This window comes from Anguilla rostrata, chromosome 17, assembly GCF_018555375.3.
Source record: "Anguilla rostrata isolate EN2019 chromosome 17, ASM1855537v3, whole genome shotgun sequence".
Taxonomy (NCBI): domain Eukaryota; kingdom Metazoa; phylum Chordata; class Actinopteri; order Anguilliformes; family Anguillidae; genus Anguilla; species Anguilla rostrata.
Window position 1 is genome coordinate 20469785 of NC_057949.1, and position 21732 is coordinate 20491516.

Genomic DNA, 21732 nt, shown 5'->3' on the forward strand with positions numbered 1-21732 from the left:
TAATAATAATAATAATAATAATATTCTTATTCGCTCCTCAAAACTCAGTTATTTTAAGATGTAGCTCGATCATAACTCGCTGAAAAGACATACCAAGCCCTAGCTTGGAGTGAACAACAGCACTGGCAATTAAATTACAAGCCCCTCCCTTTTTATATTTTACTGTTGTCAACGGAACAGGTATGAGGTCTAACGATAATGAGGCTATATTAGTATTTACTGATGGAGTGTGGTTACGGATTTCATTTTAAGGTATTCAACTTATTTTTATTTGCAATTTTTCTTTCAGTTATAGTCTTGATAGTTTTTATTGAGAAATAACTATTCAAATTGTTGTACACTGAACGAGTTAATTTGCTACTGTTGTTAACTAGTTAGCAAATGCTAGTTAGCTAACATAACAGTTAGCAAGCTAGTTTTGGTGCTACAGCATGGGTTAGAGTCGTGTCTGACAATAAATATTCACTTTCTCCGGCCATCTTAACTTAATTTGTTTCCATTTGTGGCAGACCATTTGCAAAGAGATGACAGCGTTCAGTTCAGAAGAGATATTAACGTTACCCCTCCATGAAAAATACGGAAGAGTTTAATTGAACGCTACCCGAAGCTGCTATAACAGAACACGATCCAAAGCTCAAGTAAGTTCTGAATCCGAAGTAGGCCTAAGTTACTGAATGCTTGAGGTTGGCAGTTTGGCCTCTAGCGTAATAATGATGTGGTATAATCATCTTGCAATGCTTGCTGCTTACGTAGCAAAAGGTTCAATGACATGGCACCTTGAACGTGATAACGTTAACTGCTAGCTAGATTCTAATGTGGGTCTGCACAGAGACCTGTTACTCGTTACCTCTGCAATGATGGCGCCCCAAGACGTTTCCGTGTTGACCGTAGATTCCTCCCAAGAGGAGTGTGTTCCACATGCAACCAAAATTTGAACTCGCAACGAAAATAGTATACGCATTTCGTATTTTGTTTCCAATGCAGATAGTTTTGCTATCAATTAATTAATATTTGATCTCAAAACGTAAACTATTTTCACGTTCAGTTAAATATTTTGGATTTCAGTGTGTAAAGGTTTGCTTGCATAATGAAGACACAAATGACACTCCATATAGAGGCACCATTCTAACTAAGACAAGACAAAAAACAGATGGTTGTGCATCTGCTTCAGAAAGGTGTCAGAAGAAGTGAAACTGCTAAGTGGAGTCAACCCCATATCTTGGGAGAGACGTGTCATGATTTCACATCATGCCACACGATAAGTTATTTGGACATATTCACCTGAAGCTTGACTAGAAATAGTGGCAGTTAAACTTCCTCTTCAAGAACTCACTCTTGAAATGAAATGAAAGAATAACCTGAGTTAATCTGATTTGTTCTGGATGGTTAATTCTGTTGTACTTGCTAAGACTCGGTGGTAAGATCTATCAGGCAGGACTGAACTGATATTTATAAATGGCTTTTCTTACTTTATGTTCAAAGCACCTTTCCAAATAAAAGAACACTAAGTAAAAATCAATAAGACATGACCTACTTGAGAAAAAGGGTGGTAAAGCAGTGTTTTAAATAAATGTGACATTGCAGGTAAGATAAACTTTAAATAGTACATGCACTTAAAGGCACTTGCCAGGGGTTAGACTAAAGTAGCTCATCCATGTAAAACGCTGAAAATTGTTCTATTTTGTCGAATTACTTTTAATTAAAATGTTATTAAAGTACAATTTATTGTTATACTCATGGAGGACTTACAAGCTCAGGTAATGAAATATGAGTAAGGATCAGAATCGAAAGCAAGTTTTTAAAAGGGACTTAAAAGTAGATGCCATTTGTGCTGGTCTTATCAGTTCTAAGGTTTTGGGCCCTGCCACAGAGAAGGTTTGGTCACCTTTAGTTTTTATAAACATGTAAACAGTCTAAATAGATACTAAATAATACAAAAATGCACATTTTTAGACAAAACGGGTAGCTGTGTTCATAGTGGTAGGCCTGGTGTAGTACTGCTATTAGGGTGACAGGCTAGCCTGAGGCTTCTTGCTAGCGTTGTTCAGTGTGGAGTTGCGTACAGACTGCCTAATTCCACCTAGCCAACACTTGATGTACACAAAGCCGAACTGACACACACCACTCATGCCTTTCCCGTCTCTCTTCTTGCTCCTTCCTCTTCTCTTCCCGTATCTCCCTCCCCCTTTTTTTAACCACTTTATTGTTCCCAACGTCTCCCTAAACCCTAAACTCACCCCCCCCTCCCCCCCCCCCAAATAAATCTTCCTCTGTGGTCCCTCTGGACTCCTCCCCTTTCCTAATACCTTCCTGCCCCTCACACTCTTTCCTTGTGTGTGTCCCTTAAAACGTGTGTGTGTGTGTGTCTTTTTTGTGATGGAAATAACATTGCCAAACCTGTTCTGTCACAGTGTTTACATAGCGGCCCAGTCACGCCAGGATTAACAGCATGTCACATTCGACTTGACATTGTTTCCAGGACAGCCAATCGGCTGCACATTCCTCGCGGTAGCCAACCCCCATTCCCCCCCTTCCCCCCCGACCCCAGTGTCTGTTGGCCAGATGTGTGGGTGTACGGTGGGTTCTGCCCTTGTCCTGTTCTATAAATACTCAGTATGCATTCCTGTGCATCACTCGCTTCCTGCTTCCTCTCCATTCGGATACAGAAACGACAGCAGACCGGATTAGCTCACCGTTCACAAATTCTGATGTGCGCACACACACGCGCGTGCACACACACACACACACACACACACACACTGACATACACAATATTTTCACGAAGCACAGTCTCACACCACAAGCTTGTCTCTATTGGTAATCTAATAGCATTTGCTGTAACTGAGAGGGGTAATATAATTTTGTAAAGCCCAAATAAAAGGTGCCCCTCAATACTTTGTTCATGGTGTTTATGTGCATCTCACATCACAGATATTCTGATGAACATCGCCTTATTTTTACTTGGAAGGACTGTGCTTATTATCAGACTACAATGTTGGTGATTTCTTGCTTTTTTCAGAGTTCTCATTCGTCCATCCATTCAATTTGTAATGCCTTGTAACTCTGTTATCTGGCTATTTGTAACACAGTTTTATGTAATGGCACTATTTATGGGGAAGTCCAATTCTAGTCACTGTGAACTTACAAACGTTCAAATAGAAGCTGTTTCTAAGGTGTCACCCGCTATTGCGACACGGTTTTAACATTGATGACTTCATTCTGTCACATGGTATTGCTGTGAGCTGGCAGTGTGTTGTAAAACTCAGGGAACTGGGCATGTTACCAGGTTTGAATCCCAACCGCGCCAGTGTTATTTCTTTGAACACAGTGCTTGACCTGAATTGCTTCACTGATATCTGTGTAAACAAATCATACATAATCTTCTGGAAAGTAGGTCTTGCTTAGTAAGACTGTCTGCCATACAATTGGATAGTAACTAGTCATGCACACTTGCTTTCTGGTTGTACTGTTCACAGAACCATTAAGCACTGTTACTAATTTATGTTACTAAACTTATAAAGCAACTTGGACATTAATGGAAGCTTGTTAAACTGGTAGTGCAATCCTTTGTAATAAGTTATCTGTTAACATGAATTTGGTTGCTTATGTTAACTAATATAGAGTAACATATTCATCTGCTCAGGACTTGAACAAATGTGTTCCCTTGATGAAAAAGCTCTGTATTTAGCAGTAATTATAGTATTCACCATTGGTGTGTGTGTGGGGGGGTCTCTATGTGTTTTCTCATTTGACTTTGCTCCAACGTGCTATTTGTTATTTCTATTACAAGCATGGCAAGTCAGTTTTAATGCAGATGCTGTTGCTGGAATATATGTGTGTGTTTTTATATTTTTGACTTGGCCTTTATAGAAGATGTGTAATCGGTAAGTTTCGCTGGCTGCTGCTTCGCTGTTGTATCAACAAGTCTCCCCGTGAATACTGTCTGTGCCCATTGCCACCTCATGCTTAAATAACAAACAATGGGGATTATTTGCTTCATAGTGTACCTCTTGTGTGATTTAATGGTGAGTCAGTGTTTTTTCTTTTTACTGTGCGAGTCGGTAGGTTTAGTCAATCTGCCACTTCAGTAAAGGAAGTAGCAGGGTAACTAATTTCTGGTAAATGACTTCGGTATGAGTAATACGAAAATATTTTTAGTTGTCACAGAGTTCCGCAACTTCGACGGGAAATCACGCGGAAATGACTAAAGAGTTTAGTGTTTTACGGCGGCCCTTTGTTTTGAGTCGAGTAAATTTTCAAGCGCAGTCGGGGGGGTGGGGTGAGCCTGCAGCTGTGAGAATACGGATGACACCCCCGCGGCTGGCGCCGAACGCCACTTCCTGCCTTCCGTAAAGACACAGCCCAACCCCCGAGTGATATTCGTCATATTTACGTGTGCCGACACCTATCCGTCCACCGAGCAGAGTCGAATAACCGGTTAGCTGGGTGGAGTGGGTTTCTGCAAAACGAGATTTGCGAGCAGCCGCCTTTCATACCATCTGAGCGCAACAGGCGTGGTGCTGGAATAACTACAGGGTGTTTCTAAGGAAGAATGCCGGCTACAGTAATTAACAACAGCATTTTCGACCCCAGGGAAATGATGGTGGGCTACCGTCGAGCTAGGATATACTGTATATGTATTTGTCAATACCGAATTGTTGGCTTCGTGAATCGCAAGTTAAGTGCGGTTGTAAATCGTCTAGGTCCGTATAACGGCAGCTACTGAATGGTTAATACATGGATGATGAATGACCAAAGCCCCACACAATAAAGGCTTTGGTAGGCTCATAGAACTAGGAATGAAAGTGCGAATAAAACAATCACAAAGATGTCAGTTGCAAAAATAAAGATTTGTTTTATTGTTTTGGACTGAGGTATTCGGTTACACAATAAAACTATATCAAGAGCAGCATCGAGTAGGAAAAACACACAGTGAACCTTCCCGATATTGATTTATAAAATGTCCCATAGGGACCAAAGTAAATACACACACCACCGGTCTGCCTGGACCAATGGACGTTTCTAGTATACAGCAGATGAGGCGCTCTGGATTAACAGATGTCAATTAGTTGCACAGTCCAAATGTTATATAGGCCTGCGTAAGGCCATATTAGGGGAAGTTGGCCGAGACGAGGTAAAGTCCCTCCAGGAGATAACAATGGGTTGCCTCCCCCGCGGGGCCCCTGCCGGCTGCACGTTGGGTGGGGGGAGGTGTCGGCTACTTGCGGAAGTTTCTCAATCCAGTACTGAGTCATACAACCGGAACTGCCACGAGCTGTCATTCTTCTTCACCTCCGTATCTCCGCACAGGGAATTCCATGGGCCCGGAGACTGACCACAGCTCTGGCTTACTTGGCGAATAGTCCAAAGCAGTTTCCTGCTTTCAGGTCAGATTGTTCTGATTTGCAGTGCTCCCCTCCTCAACACCTCTAATCGTCGCTGATGGGCGACATTGTGGTCAGGGAGTCACACTTCCAGGAACCCCAGGCTCGGTTTTTCACACCATTGTCTGACCAGTCTGCGATTACACCGAAATCACCCCGATTCCTGAGGTTTAAATTAGTCGGTAATGTCCCAGTGCTGTCTGCTCAGAACGCCGCGATGACCTGGGATAGCGGTAGGGAAGTCAGAGCAGTCATGGCTCGATTGCAGTTCGCAGAGTTGCTCCTCAGTGCGGTGCTCCGAATGACCTGATTCTCTTCCCCCACTTCCATTTTCGCCCTCTTGCTTGGCAGGAAGTCGGGCTCGGCTGTCGCCTTGCCCCGGCGTTTTCTAGAGTGGCGGTCAGGTCCCAGAGAACGGAGATTCTCCTTGTTCTCTTGACTCCTCTTAAAGCCAGCCGAGGCTGCCTTACTTTCGCCCTGGCACGGCTTGTCCTCTCCAGGCGAGGCCACCGGTGCGCAGTCAGACGTAGAAGTCTCCGCCTTGGCGTCGCTCGTATCCATTGCTTCGTCGGTCGATAGCTGCTGTGGGTCAGAAGTGGTTTTTGCTTCGTTCTCGCAAGCCATGTGAACAGAGTGGTAGATGTCCCGGGCGGACTTCATCACGAGCGTAAGAAGAAGGCTTCGGTGAAGCCGCAGTCCACCGCGCTGGGAACGCGAGCTGTACAGTTTTCCTAGAGCCTGAACCATGATCCGCTTTGCCTCTGTGCTGACATCCATTTCTTTGTTTTTGTGTACTGTGATTTCAAACTATTGAAATTCTTTCAGTTCTTTTGGATGTCAACTTTTTCACTTTCACTTCACCTTGGTACTTCGCTGTTTTAGAACTGTTTCACTACCACGTCTCCTCAACAGCGCTGAAACATTGACGTCCTGTAGGGTGCGGGGCGCGATAATATAGTAGCACTGACGTCAGGGGTTTACACCAGCGCGTGATTGACAGTTGTACTCCGCCAATGGCTCGGCTCGGTTATACCTTAAGTTATTACAAGAAGGCGTAGCGCTGTAACGTTAATAAAACATATGGTGCAGTGTGCCCTGTGACGGAACATATCGCTATACTAATTAGTAGTTTTTGTGTTTCTGTGGACCAAATTGTGGTTTGATTTTGATCATAAACGATGTAGGAATTCTTCATATAGTATTGTCGACCTTCCTTTCCTGAAAAAAAATAGTTTAACACGACTGAAACCACTCAATGCACGTTTTCATTAAAATATGAAATGCACTTTTGTAAGTCGCTTTGGCGAAAAGCGTCTGCTAAATGATTGAATCGGAATTATTGTCAAGAGACTTCTTGCGCTGTAGACTCAATAAAAAAATGTTGAAACGAGGGTACAAAACACCACTGTGTAATGTATGAAGAATGAGCAAAACCCAGTTCACGCTTGCAAATTAGGCCTATGTTTTTTATTTATAATGTAGCCTATATTACTACAAAACACCAACCTAAATACTTCTGTACACGTGCGTCTTGTAGCCAGTGTATTTATTGTAGGCTACTTAAATTTATTTTGGATAGGCAGCATTGAAAAAGGGCATGCACTGCGTTTCCAGTTCGTTTATAGAAACTTGAGCTCGTAAACTTTAAAATGTGTCCAAAGAATTTGTGGATACTTTTTTTTTTTTAAATGGACCATTCAAAAGGTTGCAAATGAAACCTGTTATTTCCCCAGGGAATTTTCTCAACGACGTAAGACGATAATGTCCATATAAAGAACATCCGGTGGATTCCCAGGGCGCCGCTGTGGAAAATCCATGACGCGTGGGTGGTAGTACTTCCCTTACCATATTTAGTGGGGGCGGTGCTTATAGCTCATAGCTGCTGTCCTTATATGGTATCACCGGACGCGCCCAACTTCCTCTGCTCAACTACGGAACAAAAACCGGTTCAAAGGAGTGTTCAAATTACGGCGGATATAAATCTGCCAGGGTATTAATAGTACAGGAAATCTCACGAGACACACATCTGTCTTCAGGCATACTTTCTTTATTTACTACCATTATTAGTCCAGTAACGGTCTCTCTGTCCAAAAGCCTTTTGCTTCTGTTTGTTTTGCAGCTGTACAGCTATACTGAGTCCACACTGTGATGCTGTTGTCAGTCAGTCACTGCTACCTTATATTAAGTCTTCAGATTTCTAGTTAATTGGTTATTCATGAGAAAAACGATTGAACACAAATCGTTTTTTCCTATATATGTGTATATATTTTTTCTATATCTTTTTTTGTTGTTGTTAACTCTCATTCCTCCCTGTTTTTCTTCCTCACACATCTTTTGATAACACTGCCTAATTTTACACCAAATTTTTCCAGGTGTATTCCGTAGATGTGGGCAATAAATTGTCTTCATTAGCTGAGTTTGAAGGCTGTATGATACCCAGCATGGCCACCAAACAGCTGATCCCTGCATGCCAGTAATAGAATTCATTCATTGGCCTCTGGTGGAGCACACTTAACAGGCACTTCCTGAACATGAGCACAGAGCGCATGCCACAGACAGCACCAGGGAAAAAAACCAAATCGAGATCAAAATCTCATTTGCAAGGGGGACCTGACATAAAGCACGAAGTTACACAGGACAGTTGACAAACGAGTTACAAACATCAAATGGGGTGTGAGACAGCAGTATAACAGTAATTAAAAAGTAATTAGCGTTTCCACCTGAAAACACAAGCCCCCTCTCCCTTTCTTTTACAGGTCCTTGCAGGTATTTTGTGTGGATCTCGATGGTGGCATTACTTTGAGTATAACTTTGCCCTCCTCTCGCCCTAGTCTTGTCTGCTTTCCATGTTAATTGCACTTTTAGCCAAAAGAATGCGCCAGATAACTAAATTGTAAGTTCATAAATGCATACGACTTCGTCCAAGTTTCGAGTCTTGCCCAGCCAGAGCAAACGTAGCTTCAAAACGCGTCTTTTTACGAGACCTTTCACTGCATCCCCAACCCCTTAATTTCTCTTACACGTATCAGCAGTTTGCGTGTGAAAAATATTCGCTTGCTCTTGCATGTTTTTTTCCTTGCTGATTTCTCTCCCATTTGCCACATGTATGATGGAGGGAATGCTTCTAGATGTGCGTAAACTAGTTTCTGAGCTGTTGATTTCATGCCTTGCAAAAAAACATGCAACATGACTGGTACGTCTGATAGGCACAATTTCTAGATGTGCCGTTTAACATAAAGTAGCTAACAAACCACAAGCCATTTAGACTGAAAGTCTTTCATTTCGATGCCCCCCCTTTCTTGGGAAAGTATTATATACACAGCTCTTGCTGAAGAACATCCTTTCATTACATACAGTAAAGTGTGACATTCGGGAGTCATTTAATTTTTTGTTTGTTTTCACAGATTCCGTTTGCGCACACACACACTCACACACACACACACACACAAGCAGATAAACGCACCCAGACACACACACACAAACACGCATATGTACACACACAAGAAGATAAATACACCCACAAGCAGATAAACAAACCCAGACACACATGCACACACACAAGCAGATAAACACACACACACACACACACCCACATGCACACACACAAGCAGATAAACACCCAGACACACACACACACAACACCATATGCACACACAAAAAAAAACACTCAAGCAGATAAACAAACCCACACCCACATGCACACACACAAGCAGATAAACACACACACACGCATACGCACACACATTCCAGCAGCCATATGTTAGCTCACGCGGAGTGAGCGGGGAGGGGGATGGGTTCGCGTGACCGGGCAGCATCAAGGAATGCGTAAGGGTTGGGATGGAAACGAGGGAGGGGACTGCAGAGGAGAAAGAAAGAGGTGCCGGGGGCGGGGGTGGGGGCGAGGGTGGGTGTGAGGAAGGAAACAGAACACTTAGCGATATGCGGGGAGGAAGGAGGGAACGGAGAGAGAGAGTGAGAGGAATCACGCAGAGGAGTTATGGTCTGCCGGATTCAAACGTCATCCGGGGTGAAATTATTCCCTGAGGCTAGCGCTAGCGTACAACTACAAACATGACTGTGAAAGCCCTGAGCCCAACCCAAACAAGCTCCCCCCCACACTTATAAAGGCTGGCACCATTACCCTGGTGTTCAATGAGAGGGAAGGCGTGACTCCTAAGAACCAAGAACTCACAACCCTCCCGAAGATGAGAGAATTATCTTTTATTTGTCATGGCAAATGGCCACTGCACTGCCCTAAGTCAAGTGTTAGTGTCAGTTCTCTGTGAGCGTGTATAGCAAAGCAATGCTAAGTGATGCATGGCTTACTCACACAGGGGGTAATGTATGGTTTGTGATCATCTGGACTTGCACATTTGATTTTTTTGGTTTTTGTGTGATGAAGGATATTGAGAGTTCTTCAGTTTTACTTGTTATCTATTTGCACAGATTGATGAAAGGGAAACTTGATATTTATGTATGGCTCCGGAAATGTGGTCAGGGACTGTGTGATTCTAAAAATATACCAGTGGCTATACGCGGCGTCACATCGCACGTTTTTCTGTGCACATCCGTCAGTCTCCTTACTTCCCTTTATCTTTCATTTCCCTTTATCATTCTTTCCTTCCTTTATCCCTCAATTTGTCCTTTTTTTCTCTGAGCAGCAGTAGTGCAGTAGTCTACCTTTGACTTAAAACCTTCTTAATGTGTGCTGATTAAGCATCAGATTAATGCGATTCGGGGCCAGGAGACAGAAGGGGGAGGGGAGGGAGGCTGTAGAGCTGTAGAGCAGCCAAGCACCCCCTCCTCCAGCAGAGGGGAATCGAGGTGAGAACATTCACCCCTGTGTCTCACACAGAGCTGCCTATCAGGTTTTAATCCTGCATCTGCACCTGAGTGATTTAACCTGCCTGTGTTCATTTGGATTTATTTCAGACCTGAAACACACTTGAAATGCTTTAAGACGCAGGTAAAATCTGAAACACGAAAAATCTGAAACAATTTTCTGGGAGACACGTTACTAACTGAAACATGTAGTCGCACGACAGCATTCTCTTCCGAAGCGCGGGGCATCAGCGCTTTTTGTTCAACAGCAAGGGAGAACATGATGTTCTTTCACTCAGCTCTGTGCAGCCCCCTAGTGGGAACAGCGGGGACCTGAACACATTTCTGCCCGGGCCTCATTAAAATTTCATCATTTCCTGATGTGGAAAGCTGTCAGAGGTCATAAATGAGAGGGGGGCGTGTAATTTCCGAGCTGGCTGGGTGCTCGGAGGGGTTATCTCAGGCAACGAGGCCAGGGCCTCCAGCTCCAAGCGCCCACTCAGCACGGGGAGAAAAACAACGGCTGCGTTTTTTTCTTTTTTTAATCATCGGCTGCGCAGCCTTCCAACCCCATCCCACTGCTCGCAGTCCTAGAGCGCGCCCCGCCATCGCGGCTCCCAGCCCGCGCGCTTCCATTAGGGAATCGATGCACCGTGGGATTGCAGTATTTTCTTCTGCGATACGGCGTCGATGCAGTGGAAGCATCGACGTTTTATCTGAATATACACACGCTTCATAATGCACGTTATTTTCCGTTATGATTGTAGTGCACGACGCAGAGGCGGAGAACCGGCCTCCGTGGAATCATATGGCCGCACATCGCATCTCTGGACTGTTCCGTTTATGCCACGGCAGGGTTGCCAGCTCTCACGCTTTTGGCATGAGACACACGCTTGGCATGGACACACACGTCAGGCCAAATAAAGAGAGCCAATTAAAAACAAAGCTGCTCCCTGATCAAACAAGCCATCGACTGGCTACCTGTCTTTCACACCATCCCGCGTGCACGAGTCTCACCCTTTTCATTGTTTTATTTCTGTTTTTTTCCCCCTAAATTTAATTTATCCAGCTGAAGAGGGAGTTCATTTTCACAAGTGAAAGTTTTAAATGAAATGAACTGATGCAAGGCTTTTTTTATGGGTGTGATGGGTTTAGGAGTATTTTTTCCTTAGGTGTATGATTTCAATTTCTTATTACAGTTCAATGAGAAACAAGTGAATAAAAATAACAATGTAGCATGGGATCTAATCGCAGTACTTAGTGTTTCGCAAAAACATAAAGAATCGCAGTAATATCGTATGGTGTGCGAAGTATCTGGATTATATGGTATCACAAGGTGTCTGGTGATTCCCACCCCTGGTCTCCAAGGTTGCACCAGCTCCAGCTTTTTCCCAAGGCCCGTAACCACAGGGAATTATGGGATTCACTGAGAAAGCAAAAACTAAAAGGAAAGACTTTCCCCCCAGTTTCTTCATTCATTCCAAGCGGCAGCCCCAGGGTCTGCTGAGCGCAGGTGTATGCAGCGCTTTCTGCACTTGCTTTCACGGGTACTGACTGGCCGATGCCTTTGGTCCAGAGCAGCTAACAAGACCACTGTGCTAAACGGCACCAAGTCTAAGATCCCGTGGAACACGGCGGACGGCAACATGCTCGATGCTTAGAGCGAAGCTGATCGGACTGATCAGCCTCCACAGCAGAGAAGAGCGACCGCGTGAGCAGAAACGCGACACGGACCTCTTAGCATCAGTCAATGTTACGGCATAAACCGAAGCTACTTAAACAGACCAGGCACATCTGGCGCCTCTCCTGGCGGAGAGCAGCGCGGTCGAAGCGCTGTCTCTGTCGCGTAGGCGACGAGTTAAACCCGGGAGTGAGATAATGTTCTTTTCATGATTCAGCTTATCCTCAGGAACAGCGCTGAAAGCGCTAGGTCTGCGTTTGCAGATTTGTCAACCGAAAAAAACTGAAAAAGCCCTTTCCTCTCTATGTGGCACAGGGCCACTTTGGCAGTTTCAAAGGACAGGATCAGGTCCGATCCTGTTTTCTCGATGTGTGATGCCATATAACCACAGGACTCCAAAGTTTAAAGACCCAGTCTTGTGAAATAATAGTTATTATTATGTGGCACTTTACAGGTCTGTTCAAAAGTTATCAGCATTATAAAATGTTCCCTGTATTTCGGTTCTGTTTTTGAGATAATATAATTAGAAAGCTTGTGTCATCAATTGTCTGGGGTAACACGATTTCTTTCACGGAGCCATGAAGTTAAAACATGTTTAATGTAATGCCATGCAACATTTTTTGCCTCCTGGCTGAAGAATTGCGTTAATTGGCAAATCCAGGCAAAATACTGGGGAGGACATTTACTCTGACTCTGAACTGGGATTTTTCACTTCAGGTTTTTTTTCTCCACCTCATTTCCTGAAAACCTGACTTTTTGGGGATGTAAGGCTCAGCGATATGGGGGAAAGCATTTAGCCCCTCAGTTTTCCCTCAGTACTAGAGAGAGTAGTCCACCGCTGGACTGAAGCCCGGGCAGTGAGAAGATCACGACTCGCTGCGGACTGCGCGCGCATTACACGTTCCACGTTAGGCCGTTCCTATGACGGGCGTGTGAGAGCACAGGCAGAAACACCGCGGGGTTCTGGGAGAGACCGCGTAGTCGCTGCCCTTCGGCTAAAACCGCTCTCAGAATTCCGGTGAACCGAGCTGTCGCGCTCTCTGCGTGCGTTTCTGTTCCTAGAAACCAGGTTCAGCCTTAACAAACGCACGGCAGTCCCGTGACTCGTGCTGCCAGCGATGACATCACACACCAGCACTGGGTAAATGAGCTCGTGCACTCTTGAGCAAGGTTCAGGGTAAATATCCACCAGAGTGACAGAACAGCGCACAGCTGTCCAGTTTTGGGTTCCCCAAAGGGATTTAATTTCCAATGCGCAATTTGTAGGTTAGCATTTAAGCAGTTTGTGGATTCCTTTACATGTCCTTACATGTTCGCTCTAGTTTTTAAGACACCCTTCTGTGTTTGTGTTGCTTCGTTTCACAACATAACTACATGAAACCTTGAGGCGTTAACTGGGACGTGTTCCACACTGAGCCTGAGTGCGATACATCTTACTGCTTCTGTAGGACTGCACTATTCATGCATTATATCAGCATGAGCACAATATCCAATGCAGTCTGGCACAGATTTGGAAAAGGAAAGCCAACTGGACACTCTGAAGTAGCTTTCCAATGTGTCCTCCTGGTTCCAACCCTGGTTTGGCCACACATGGCAGACTGTCAGCGGCTCAGTCTTTCCCAGCGTTTTGCTGTGATGTGTGAACCTGCTGTCAGTTCACACCCTTTACATGTCACAAACATGACCTTATCCTGGGAGCCCTCACGAGTTTTCTCTTTCCTCTTTTGTACATTTTATTTCTTAAACCAGCTCATACTGGACAGACCCTTATCACACAAAAACAAAAATGGAGGGAAAAAAAACAAAAAACAACACACATTTGTTACAAACCTTTTATTAAGATATTCAGTTTTCTCTTCTTTTGACTTTTTTTTTTTGGTAGTTTTTAATTTTTTTGTTTTTTTACAGTAGTTAATGTGCAATTCTCGTTATCATTGGGTCACAGTCAGGAATTCACAAAGTTATTGGCACTTGGAACACGCGATAAACACTGGCGCTACAGGGGTGACAGCGGGCTCTGACAGAAGATAGACGCTACTGCATTGGGTTTTTGAAAAGCGGTTCTGGATTAATACCTCATGCTGTGAGTGCACAACTAACAATCAAACTTCATTAGTGCTTCTATGTATAATATACAGTATATATATATATATGTATATATATATATATTTATTTATATATATAGTCAAAAAAGATCTGCTTACCCCCCCGGGCCATACCAGAGACATGTCGCAGGGATAAAAGACCCAGCCCCCAGCTCCCTCCCTGTGTGTGTGTGTGTGTGTGTGTGTGTGTGTTTGCCATAACTGTATTAACATCAAGTACTCTGTTGAAGGAAAGGAGCTACAACAAGCCCCTTCCAAGACCACAGAAGGCTAATTAGCAGCTCTGTTCGGTATATTTAGCTCCCAGCCTGAAACAGTGCTGTGATGAGCACTGTCAAATCACATGCTACATTTCGACAAGATATGACAAAAAGCGTGGTGTGTGTGTGTGTGTGTGTGTTTGTGAGTGCGTCTGCGTGGTGTGTGTGTGTGTGTGTGTGTGTGTGTGTGTGTGTGTGTGGTGGCAGGGGGACCACAGGGGACCCTCCCCCCCACTTCCCACAGCCGGTGGGGGGGTGATGTCAGAGGGTCAGAGGGTCAGAGGGTTCTCCTGCTGAGTTCTGGTATGCCGGGTCATTACAGGAGAGGAGTAATACGTAATGACTCTGGGTAAAAAGTCTACAGGTTGCTGTCAGCGAAATGCACAGAACTGAGCACTGGGGGGTGGGGGGGGGGTACAGGGACTGACAGGCTGCAGTGCCAAGCAGGAAGAAGGAACTGTGGCCTTAACCTCACCTCCCCCAGAGCCTGCCTGGGATGAGGGTGGGGGGTGTGGGGTGTGGGGGGTTAACAATGCAAAATTAATTTTAAAAAAAGACAAAATTATTAACAAAACGGAAAACAAAATGACACATCTTACTGGTTCGTAACCAACCCCAACCCCCACCCCCCCTCCCCTCATTTCACTCCCCTTCACACCGATAGAGGAAAACTGAACAGAAGGTGCCGGGGTTCTCGTTCACAGGCCCAAAGCAGTGAACTCTGACCCAAAGGTGCTTTTTTTTCCCCTCTCTCTCTCTCTAGTAAATGCAGTCCATAGCATGGACACGGACACAACACTCTCCACCCCCATTTCTTATTGGACCGTCACTCCACTTGTCCCGCCTACTTTTTTCTTTTAAGTTTATGACCTTGTCCATTTTGACAGAAGCTATTTTGATGTCACTCAACAACAACAATAATAATAAACAGATGGAACTCCCCACCACGAACAGTCCAGGAGAATGACCAAATATTCTTCACCCCACTCAGATCCATTATGTCTCAGATCCACCTTGCAGGGTGTAAAGCAGGAACAAATATCCTAATGACAGCATAACCAACTGCAGTGACTAAAACGTAAAAACATAACAAAAAAGGTGGATTTGTGTTAATTATTCATTAAGTAGAGTTTCTTTAAAGCCACGTAACATTGATTTGTTCACCCCCAACCTGCTGCCTGTCAGAGGTGCTGCCCCCTGGTGGTGGAGGCTGGAATCACATCACACTGTGCTACAGTACTGCAGCTCACCAGCAGGTGGCCTGCCCAGACCCAGACAGCCACTGACTGCCATGCAATGTCAACTACAGCTTCTGTGCTATACATTTATGCATCTACGTTACAGGTGTATGATATTATTTATATGTATATCTGTATGTACATATTTCTAAAAAAAAAAATGGGATACACACAGATATATTCTGATATAAGATGTACTCACTCAAAAAGGTTCATTAAGGATACAAGCTGCATCTTGGATTCTTCAAAGAGGAAGTCGCCCACGGTTTTAAAAAAATGTTCAGCAGTACTCAAAGGGCCCTCGCCTCCAACATGCCCCCACCTCCCATCTCTCAGTTAAACAAAAACTGGCCTGCCGACCAGCGCACAGCCCCCTTACCCTCAGTAACCCCCCCCCCATCCCCATAAGCACATAACTCATCATCTTGCACAATGCAAAAATATGTGGTACTTTTTCCTAAATTATAGTTCCTTTTTTAAAACAAGAATTGGCACCTCTACTCATTAATCTTGACATTCTTAGTTTTTTTTAAAGAATCTAACACTACAGTACTTAGTCTGCTGAAAAGTTAAAAAAAAAAAAAAAAGTGTGTGAAGTCGTACAGAGCTTTCCTAACAGCGCGAGTGTGCGGTACGCCAGCTGCACTGTGTGTGCTCAGAGGCCCCCCCCAACCCCCCCTCAGTAGCTTGTTCAACCCCCAGCACACACCAGCTCAGGAAAGTCAAACAAACACACACACACACAATCACACACAAACACACACACACTGCATGGCACCCTGTGGCTTTAAGTTTTAAGCTGCTCTTAAGGAAGTCAAGTGAGACAGACATCCTGCACCCCCCCCCCCCAACACGAGAGTCACACACAGGAGAGTCACACACACACACACACAGGCGCACACAGGAGAGTCACACACAGACAGAGGTGCACACAGGAGAGTCACACACAGACAGAGGCGCACACAGGAGAGTCACACACAGACAGAGGTGCACACAGGAGAGTCACACACAGACAGAGGTGCACACAGGAGAGTCACACACACACAGGAGAGGCGCGTGGAGGCTTGCACAAAGCCAGCACGCTGATCACGCTGATCACGCAGCCTCTGGCTGGCCGAGCAGCACCCCGCTTTACAGAGGGGTGTGAATGAGACAGACACACCCCCCCACCACCTCACATGACCCATCTGCTGAGCGAGACACACACACACACACATATACACAAAATGCCAAATGACTCTTCAAAAAAAAGATTAAAGAATAATGCTAGGAGAGCATTTTTTTAATGGTTTCCAATGTTTGGTGTGTCTGTTTGCCAGCTGTGTGTGTTCACTGCTGTTGGTCTTTGAGGGCCTGAATCACTGAGACAGATCACCTCATTCTGTCTGGTGTAGGGGTATAGCTCACAACAAGCCTCAGTGCACACACGGACGGACGCACGCATGCACGGACACACACGCACGCACGCACGCACGGACACACACACACACACACACACACACACACACACACACAGCCTCTTTAGCCCTGCGTCCATACACCACCCCCACACAAGCACATAGCGGTGCAGAGTCGCGCTTGCACACAAAACCCAAACAAGCCCACACACTTTAGACAAAAGCAACACCCCACCCCCACCCCCACACAACACAGGACATGATTGCATCAAAACAAACAACCTTTTGTTTTTCTCCATTAAAATGCTACCCACATGCCAGAAAAGGGAAGCACACAGAAGCCCAGGCGTGAACACACAATCACACCTACGCACACACACATACACACACAGACTTCGCACTTGTGCAAGACTCCATAGACGACCTCCACCTTGTTCTCCACCATGGGCTACTACAACCAGCACCCAGACACTGACCGTGTTTTTAAGGTGGCAGAGTAACATCCTAAAATCCCCCCCCAGACTGCTCACTCAGTACCGTCTCAGGGGCCACCTCACTACCCTTCACCTGCAACACGGTTACCTGTCCATCAGTGTAGCACTCAGTGGGGAATATATATCCTTCTATCTATATCTCTCTCACCCCCCCCCCCCGGACCAAGTCTAATGTTGCATTATAGTCAGGGGTGGCCCTTTGACCCTTTTCAGAGCCCTGAAATTAAAAAAGGCCCTTTTTTGGTAGGCTCACCACCTTGTCTGAGTCTCTCTGGTATACAGCAGCCAAAGTTCTGCCATTGCTTCCGCCACCTTTCCAGGGAGAACCTGTCCCACATGCAGGCATGCAGAGATCCCCAACAAGCCCGGCAGAGCCTACCTCCTTCCCCAAACCCACCACGGCTGCCTGGTGCCCTGACCGCCCCACCGGGGGGGTGGGGTGGGGTGGGTGAGAGATGGAGGTGCTAACAGCTCCTTTTAAAGCATCTGTGAGCTGTGTGCAAAGCTAATGCTCACTCTGTCAACTCATGTGTGAAAATCAGCCACATGAAACCCAGCTGTGCAGCTAAAACCCCCCCTCCACCCATGCAGGGTCAGAATACACGCCTGCCCCCTGCCCCAGAGGTGAGGTTTCAAAACAACACTCTGTTCCCAAGCTGTTAAAAATAACAGTGAGCTCACGCATGTATGTTTGACCCCTGTTGCTGTTCACGGGGAAACAAACCTAAAAACTGTTTAGCCCTGTTATTACAGTCAGCCTTTATTTACATAGCTCAGGAGCACTTCATGTTGATATAGCCAACGTTGAATGAAGCAGTTTTTTTTAAATATATAATAGTATATACACAACAGTACAATAACTGGGTGATTTATAGTCACGTGAAAAATTAAAGGCTGTTGCATGTGATGATGTCAGGGCCAGGGGGTGAAGATCCTAAGGCTGACCCCTAACATGATCATTTATTTTATTTTACAGTTACATTATTTGTGGGGGGAGAAGCCTCAGTTAATGCATCCCAAGCCTTTTGAAGCCCAGGTGCTTTCCCTTGATGGCGTTCCGTTACCCAGGTGCAAATCTATGACCTTTTCAAAAATGTGCTGCTGCGGAGCCAGGCTCCTGCAGACAGGGGGCGCTGTGGAGCAGGGGGTTGCTCGACTCCTGGTACAGAGACCTGAGGGGAGGGGTCACTGACCACCATTCCAGCAGCGCAGGACGCACCACCAGGTGTGTTTGGAGTAACTGCTGTCTAAACCGGGCTCCACTGACCAATCAGGGCACTCCAACCACCTGTCTCCAGGGGGTAGTGGACTTCATGTTTCTCAAGGCAGATTTCACTCAGCCCTCTAAATTATATTACGGGGGGTTTTTTTTTTTTTTTGGTAGGTTTTTTTGTGGTGCGCTCTTCTGCAGCGGCTGATTTCAGAGTTCTCTCACCACTCGTATTCCCATATGTGCAAAGTGAAAATTTCCCAACAGCAGCACAAACTCATGCTGTAATTACCATATCTTAGCCTAGCCCGAGCTCAAGCAGCATTCCTCTCGGAATAGCGCGCAGTCGTAAGCAGGCATCTCCTGGCCAGGGGGTCTGTCTGAGGCTACACAAAAACCCCAATGTTTCTTTAGTACACACGAACTGTGGGCTGAGCGCACTTTAAATGGATGTCTGAACAGAAAGGGGCAGGACAGCAGACCAGGGCGGTTGTGCATGGCTATGCATGCCCCCCCCCCCCAGGTTCGTCTGTGTCCCGGGTCTCTTGGTAACCCCTGGGACAGCGTTCTGGGGACACCCCTGAGCCCACCCAAAATGGAATCGCACAGTGAAATGAGGCATGTCTTCAAACATCTGCCTACTCTCTCTCTCTCTCTCACGCACGCACACACTTTCCCTTTCCCTCTCTGAAACACACACACGCATGCATCCAACAACAAAAAAAAAAGACCAAAACAAAAATATTTGGATATGTTTTGCTAATGCAAAAATATTTGCCTTTTGTCACTCACTTAAATTCTTTAGTGGGAATAAAACTTCACAAAACATTTCAGTCCGAAAAACGAGATTTTAAAACAATCCCTCTATTTTTTACCCCTCTATACACATAAAATATATATGTATATAGTTAAATATATTTTAAAAATATGTCAGTCTTTTTCCGTCCCGTTTCTTTACAGTCTTCAGTAACCTCTACTCTCTCCTGGAATCCTTGGCAATGTTACATACAAAGAAATAAGCACAAATGTTTTTTAAAAAATTTTTAAAGGAAAAAAAAGAAAGAAAATTAAACAAAAACCAAAAAAAAACAAATTATAATCAAACTTAAGAAAAAATGGTCAATTTTGTGGTCGATACGTGAACTTGGGTGGTGGGGAGGGAGAGGTAAGGGGGGTTTGGGAATTCTTTCTGACAGACAGAGAGAGTGACTGACAGACAGACTGACAGATGGATCCACCCAGCTCTGCAGGGGCATACGGCCAGCGAGGCTCCTGGAGCCCCTGGCCTCTCTAGTGTTGCTCAGCAGAGGGCAGAATACAATCCCACATCGCAGCCGTACGCCGATACATTCAAAATCAGGACAGTGTTTATCATACATGCTGGCCCCGCCCCCTTCCCCCCGCTGGCCCCTCCCATGGCCCCTCCCGCCCACCCGTCGGGCCCCACCCTCTCGTAAGGGAATGTGTTCTGTCGATTTGGAGAGGGGAAGGGCCGACAAGCACCTCTGAGGGGGCTAACCGACCCCCCCAAGCACTGCACAGAATGGACCGGCTTTATAAGCCGGCCTGGAGGGGGGCGGGGGGCGCAGACTCTGCTCAAGGGGTGGGTTAATCTCTACTTCTGTTTTAAAATAAACATCATCACCCATCATCCCACCCACTCCCCTCCCCCCCAAGCAGGGACATCTCAACTCCGGGTCACATGATTGGCTTAGGGTGGGGGTAGGGATGGAGTGCTATGGGAGATGGGGTGTGTACACAGGAAAGTGGGAGGGGGAGGGGGAGGGGGGGGAGGGTCACTTACTAAAACAAAGTGCTGCCGTCTCCACCCACTCCCTGCAGAGACTCGTTGGAGGCCCCCGCCTCCGCAGAAGCCGCCGCCTCCAAGCCCCCCGCCTCGAACCCGTGCTCCCCGCCCATCCCGTCCGCCTCCATCTTGACCGTGTCGGGCAGGAAGCTGGAGTAGGCGTCGCCCTCCGCCATCAGCAGCTTCAGCTTGGGGATCCAGCTCTTCCGCACCACGCGCCGCGCGTTGGTGCACATGTCCGCCGCGATGGCGTTCATCTCGCTCTCCTTGAAGCTCGTGGCGAAGTTCTGACAGTAGACTGCGAGGTGAAGAGCAAAGAACGAGAGAGAGAGAGAGAGCCAGAGAGAGAGACAGAGAGAGAGAGAGAGAGAGAGAGAGAGAGAGAGAGCCAGAGAGAGAGACAGAGAGAGAGAGAGAGAGAGAGAGAGAGACAGAGAGAGAGTCAACTGCACAATCACCAGAAAACAAAGCAAGTTATTGGGTAAGAGGCGCTAGCACTTGACTCGAGTTCAGGACCGTCTCTCTACGGTCTGTGCACTGTGTCTAAGCAGCTTGTGTGTGTGTGTGTACCCTACTCAGCCGTATTCAGTGGGCTTAGCATCCACACGTTATTCTTGAATGCCTTTTTCAAGGTAACAGCAGAGCTGCGTAATGATGCCGCCGCGCGTGCGTGTGTGCATGTCTGCGCAGGCCTGCGCGTGCCCACGCGCGTTTCCATGGCGTGCTTCGGTGCAGCGCTGACGCGCGCGGCGTTCGGGAGGCCCACTCACACTTGACTGCGTGCAGCACTCTGCTGTCCAGCGGCTTGCGGCTCGGGTCATTGGTGGAGGAGCGGATCCCTGTGCCGCAGCTGTTGGCCAGAGTGTTCCTGTGGGACGGACAGCAGGTCAGACTCTCACACGCACACACACACGGGCTAACACAGTAACCTTACCTATCAGCAGTTTCTCTCTCTCTTAAAGATAACTAGGCAAAGCTTCCAGAATGTTTCCCTTTTTCTAGTGTTGATTTACAGTTAGTTTTTCAGACCACAGACTCCCAGAGTCCAAAATGGCACACCGGTGTTATTGAGCATTATATGGTGTACTGCCGGGTATTTATAACAACAGAATGGCCATGTGCATAAGCCTGCATATCAAGGGTTCAATGTTCCATTGCAAATATTGCAATAGTTTGAGGCATCAAAACACGCCAGCCATTATGGGTGATGATGCCGTGACAGCAGGAGGAGAAGTGAGGTTAATTTCATTAAAACCAGCCCACTGGCATTCACCAGAACGTGTTAAAATGGCCGGGTGGGGCCAGGTGAGGTGGGTGGGGCCAGGGGAGGTGGGT

At 46.2% G+C, this 21732-nt stretch overlaps 2 protein-coding genes and 1 long non-coding RNA gene across 8 annotated transcripts in view; 1 reads left to right on the plus strand and 2 right to left on the minus strand.

The window, feature by feature from the left end:
• The window catches only part of LOC135243754 (uncharacterized), a 27459-nt gene continuing 5727 nt past the window's right edge, over window positions 1-21732 (plus strand). Inside the window, exons 1-3 of the long non-coding RNA XR_010326781.1 lie at window positions 1-252; window positions 510-638; window positions 20433-21283. This is a non-coding gene — a long non-coding RNA (uncharacterized LOC135243754). The remainder of the gene's footprint in view (window positions 253-509; window positions 639-20432; window positions 21284-21732) is intronic.
• Window positions 4832-6328, minus strand: ier2a (immediate early response 2a). The gene has a single exon (XM_064315769.1). It carries the CDS (start codon window positions 6159-6161, stop codon window positions 5589-5591), a length of 573 nt encoding a protein of 190 aa, XP_064171839.1. The 5' UTR covers window positions 6162-6328; the 3' UTR covers window positions 4832-5588.
• LOC135243745 (nucleus accumbens-associated protein 1-like) overlaps window positions 13705-21732 on the minus strand; it is a 16544-nt gene continuing 8516 nt past the window's right edge. For all 6 annotated transcript variants that reach the window (XM_064315757.1, XM_064315753.1, XM_064315758.1 and 3 more), the window contains exons 5-6: window positions 21168-21265; window positions 13705-20695 (exon numbers count right to left, since the gene is read on the minus strand). In XM_064315757.1, coding sequence (XP_064171827.1) covers window positions 20394-20695; window positions 21168-21265 — 400 coding nt within the window. In that variant the 3' untranslated portion in view covers window positions 13705-20393. The remainder of the gene's footprint in view (window positions 20696-21167; window positions 21266-21732) is intronic.

What these genes read in the sequence shown, in the direction of transcription:
- ier2a (XM_064315769.1), bottom strand. Translation starts at nt 6,161, where the DNA reads ATGGATGTCAGCACAGAGGCAAAGCGGATCATGGTTCAGGCTCTAGGA.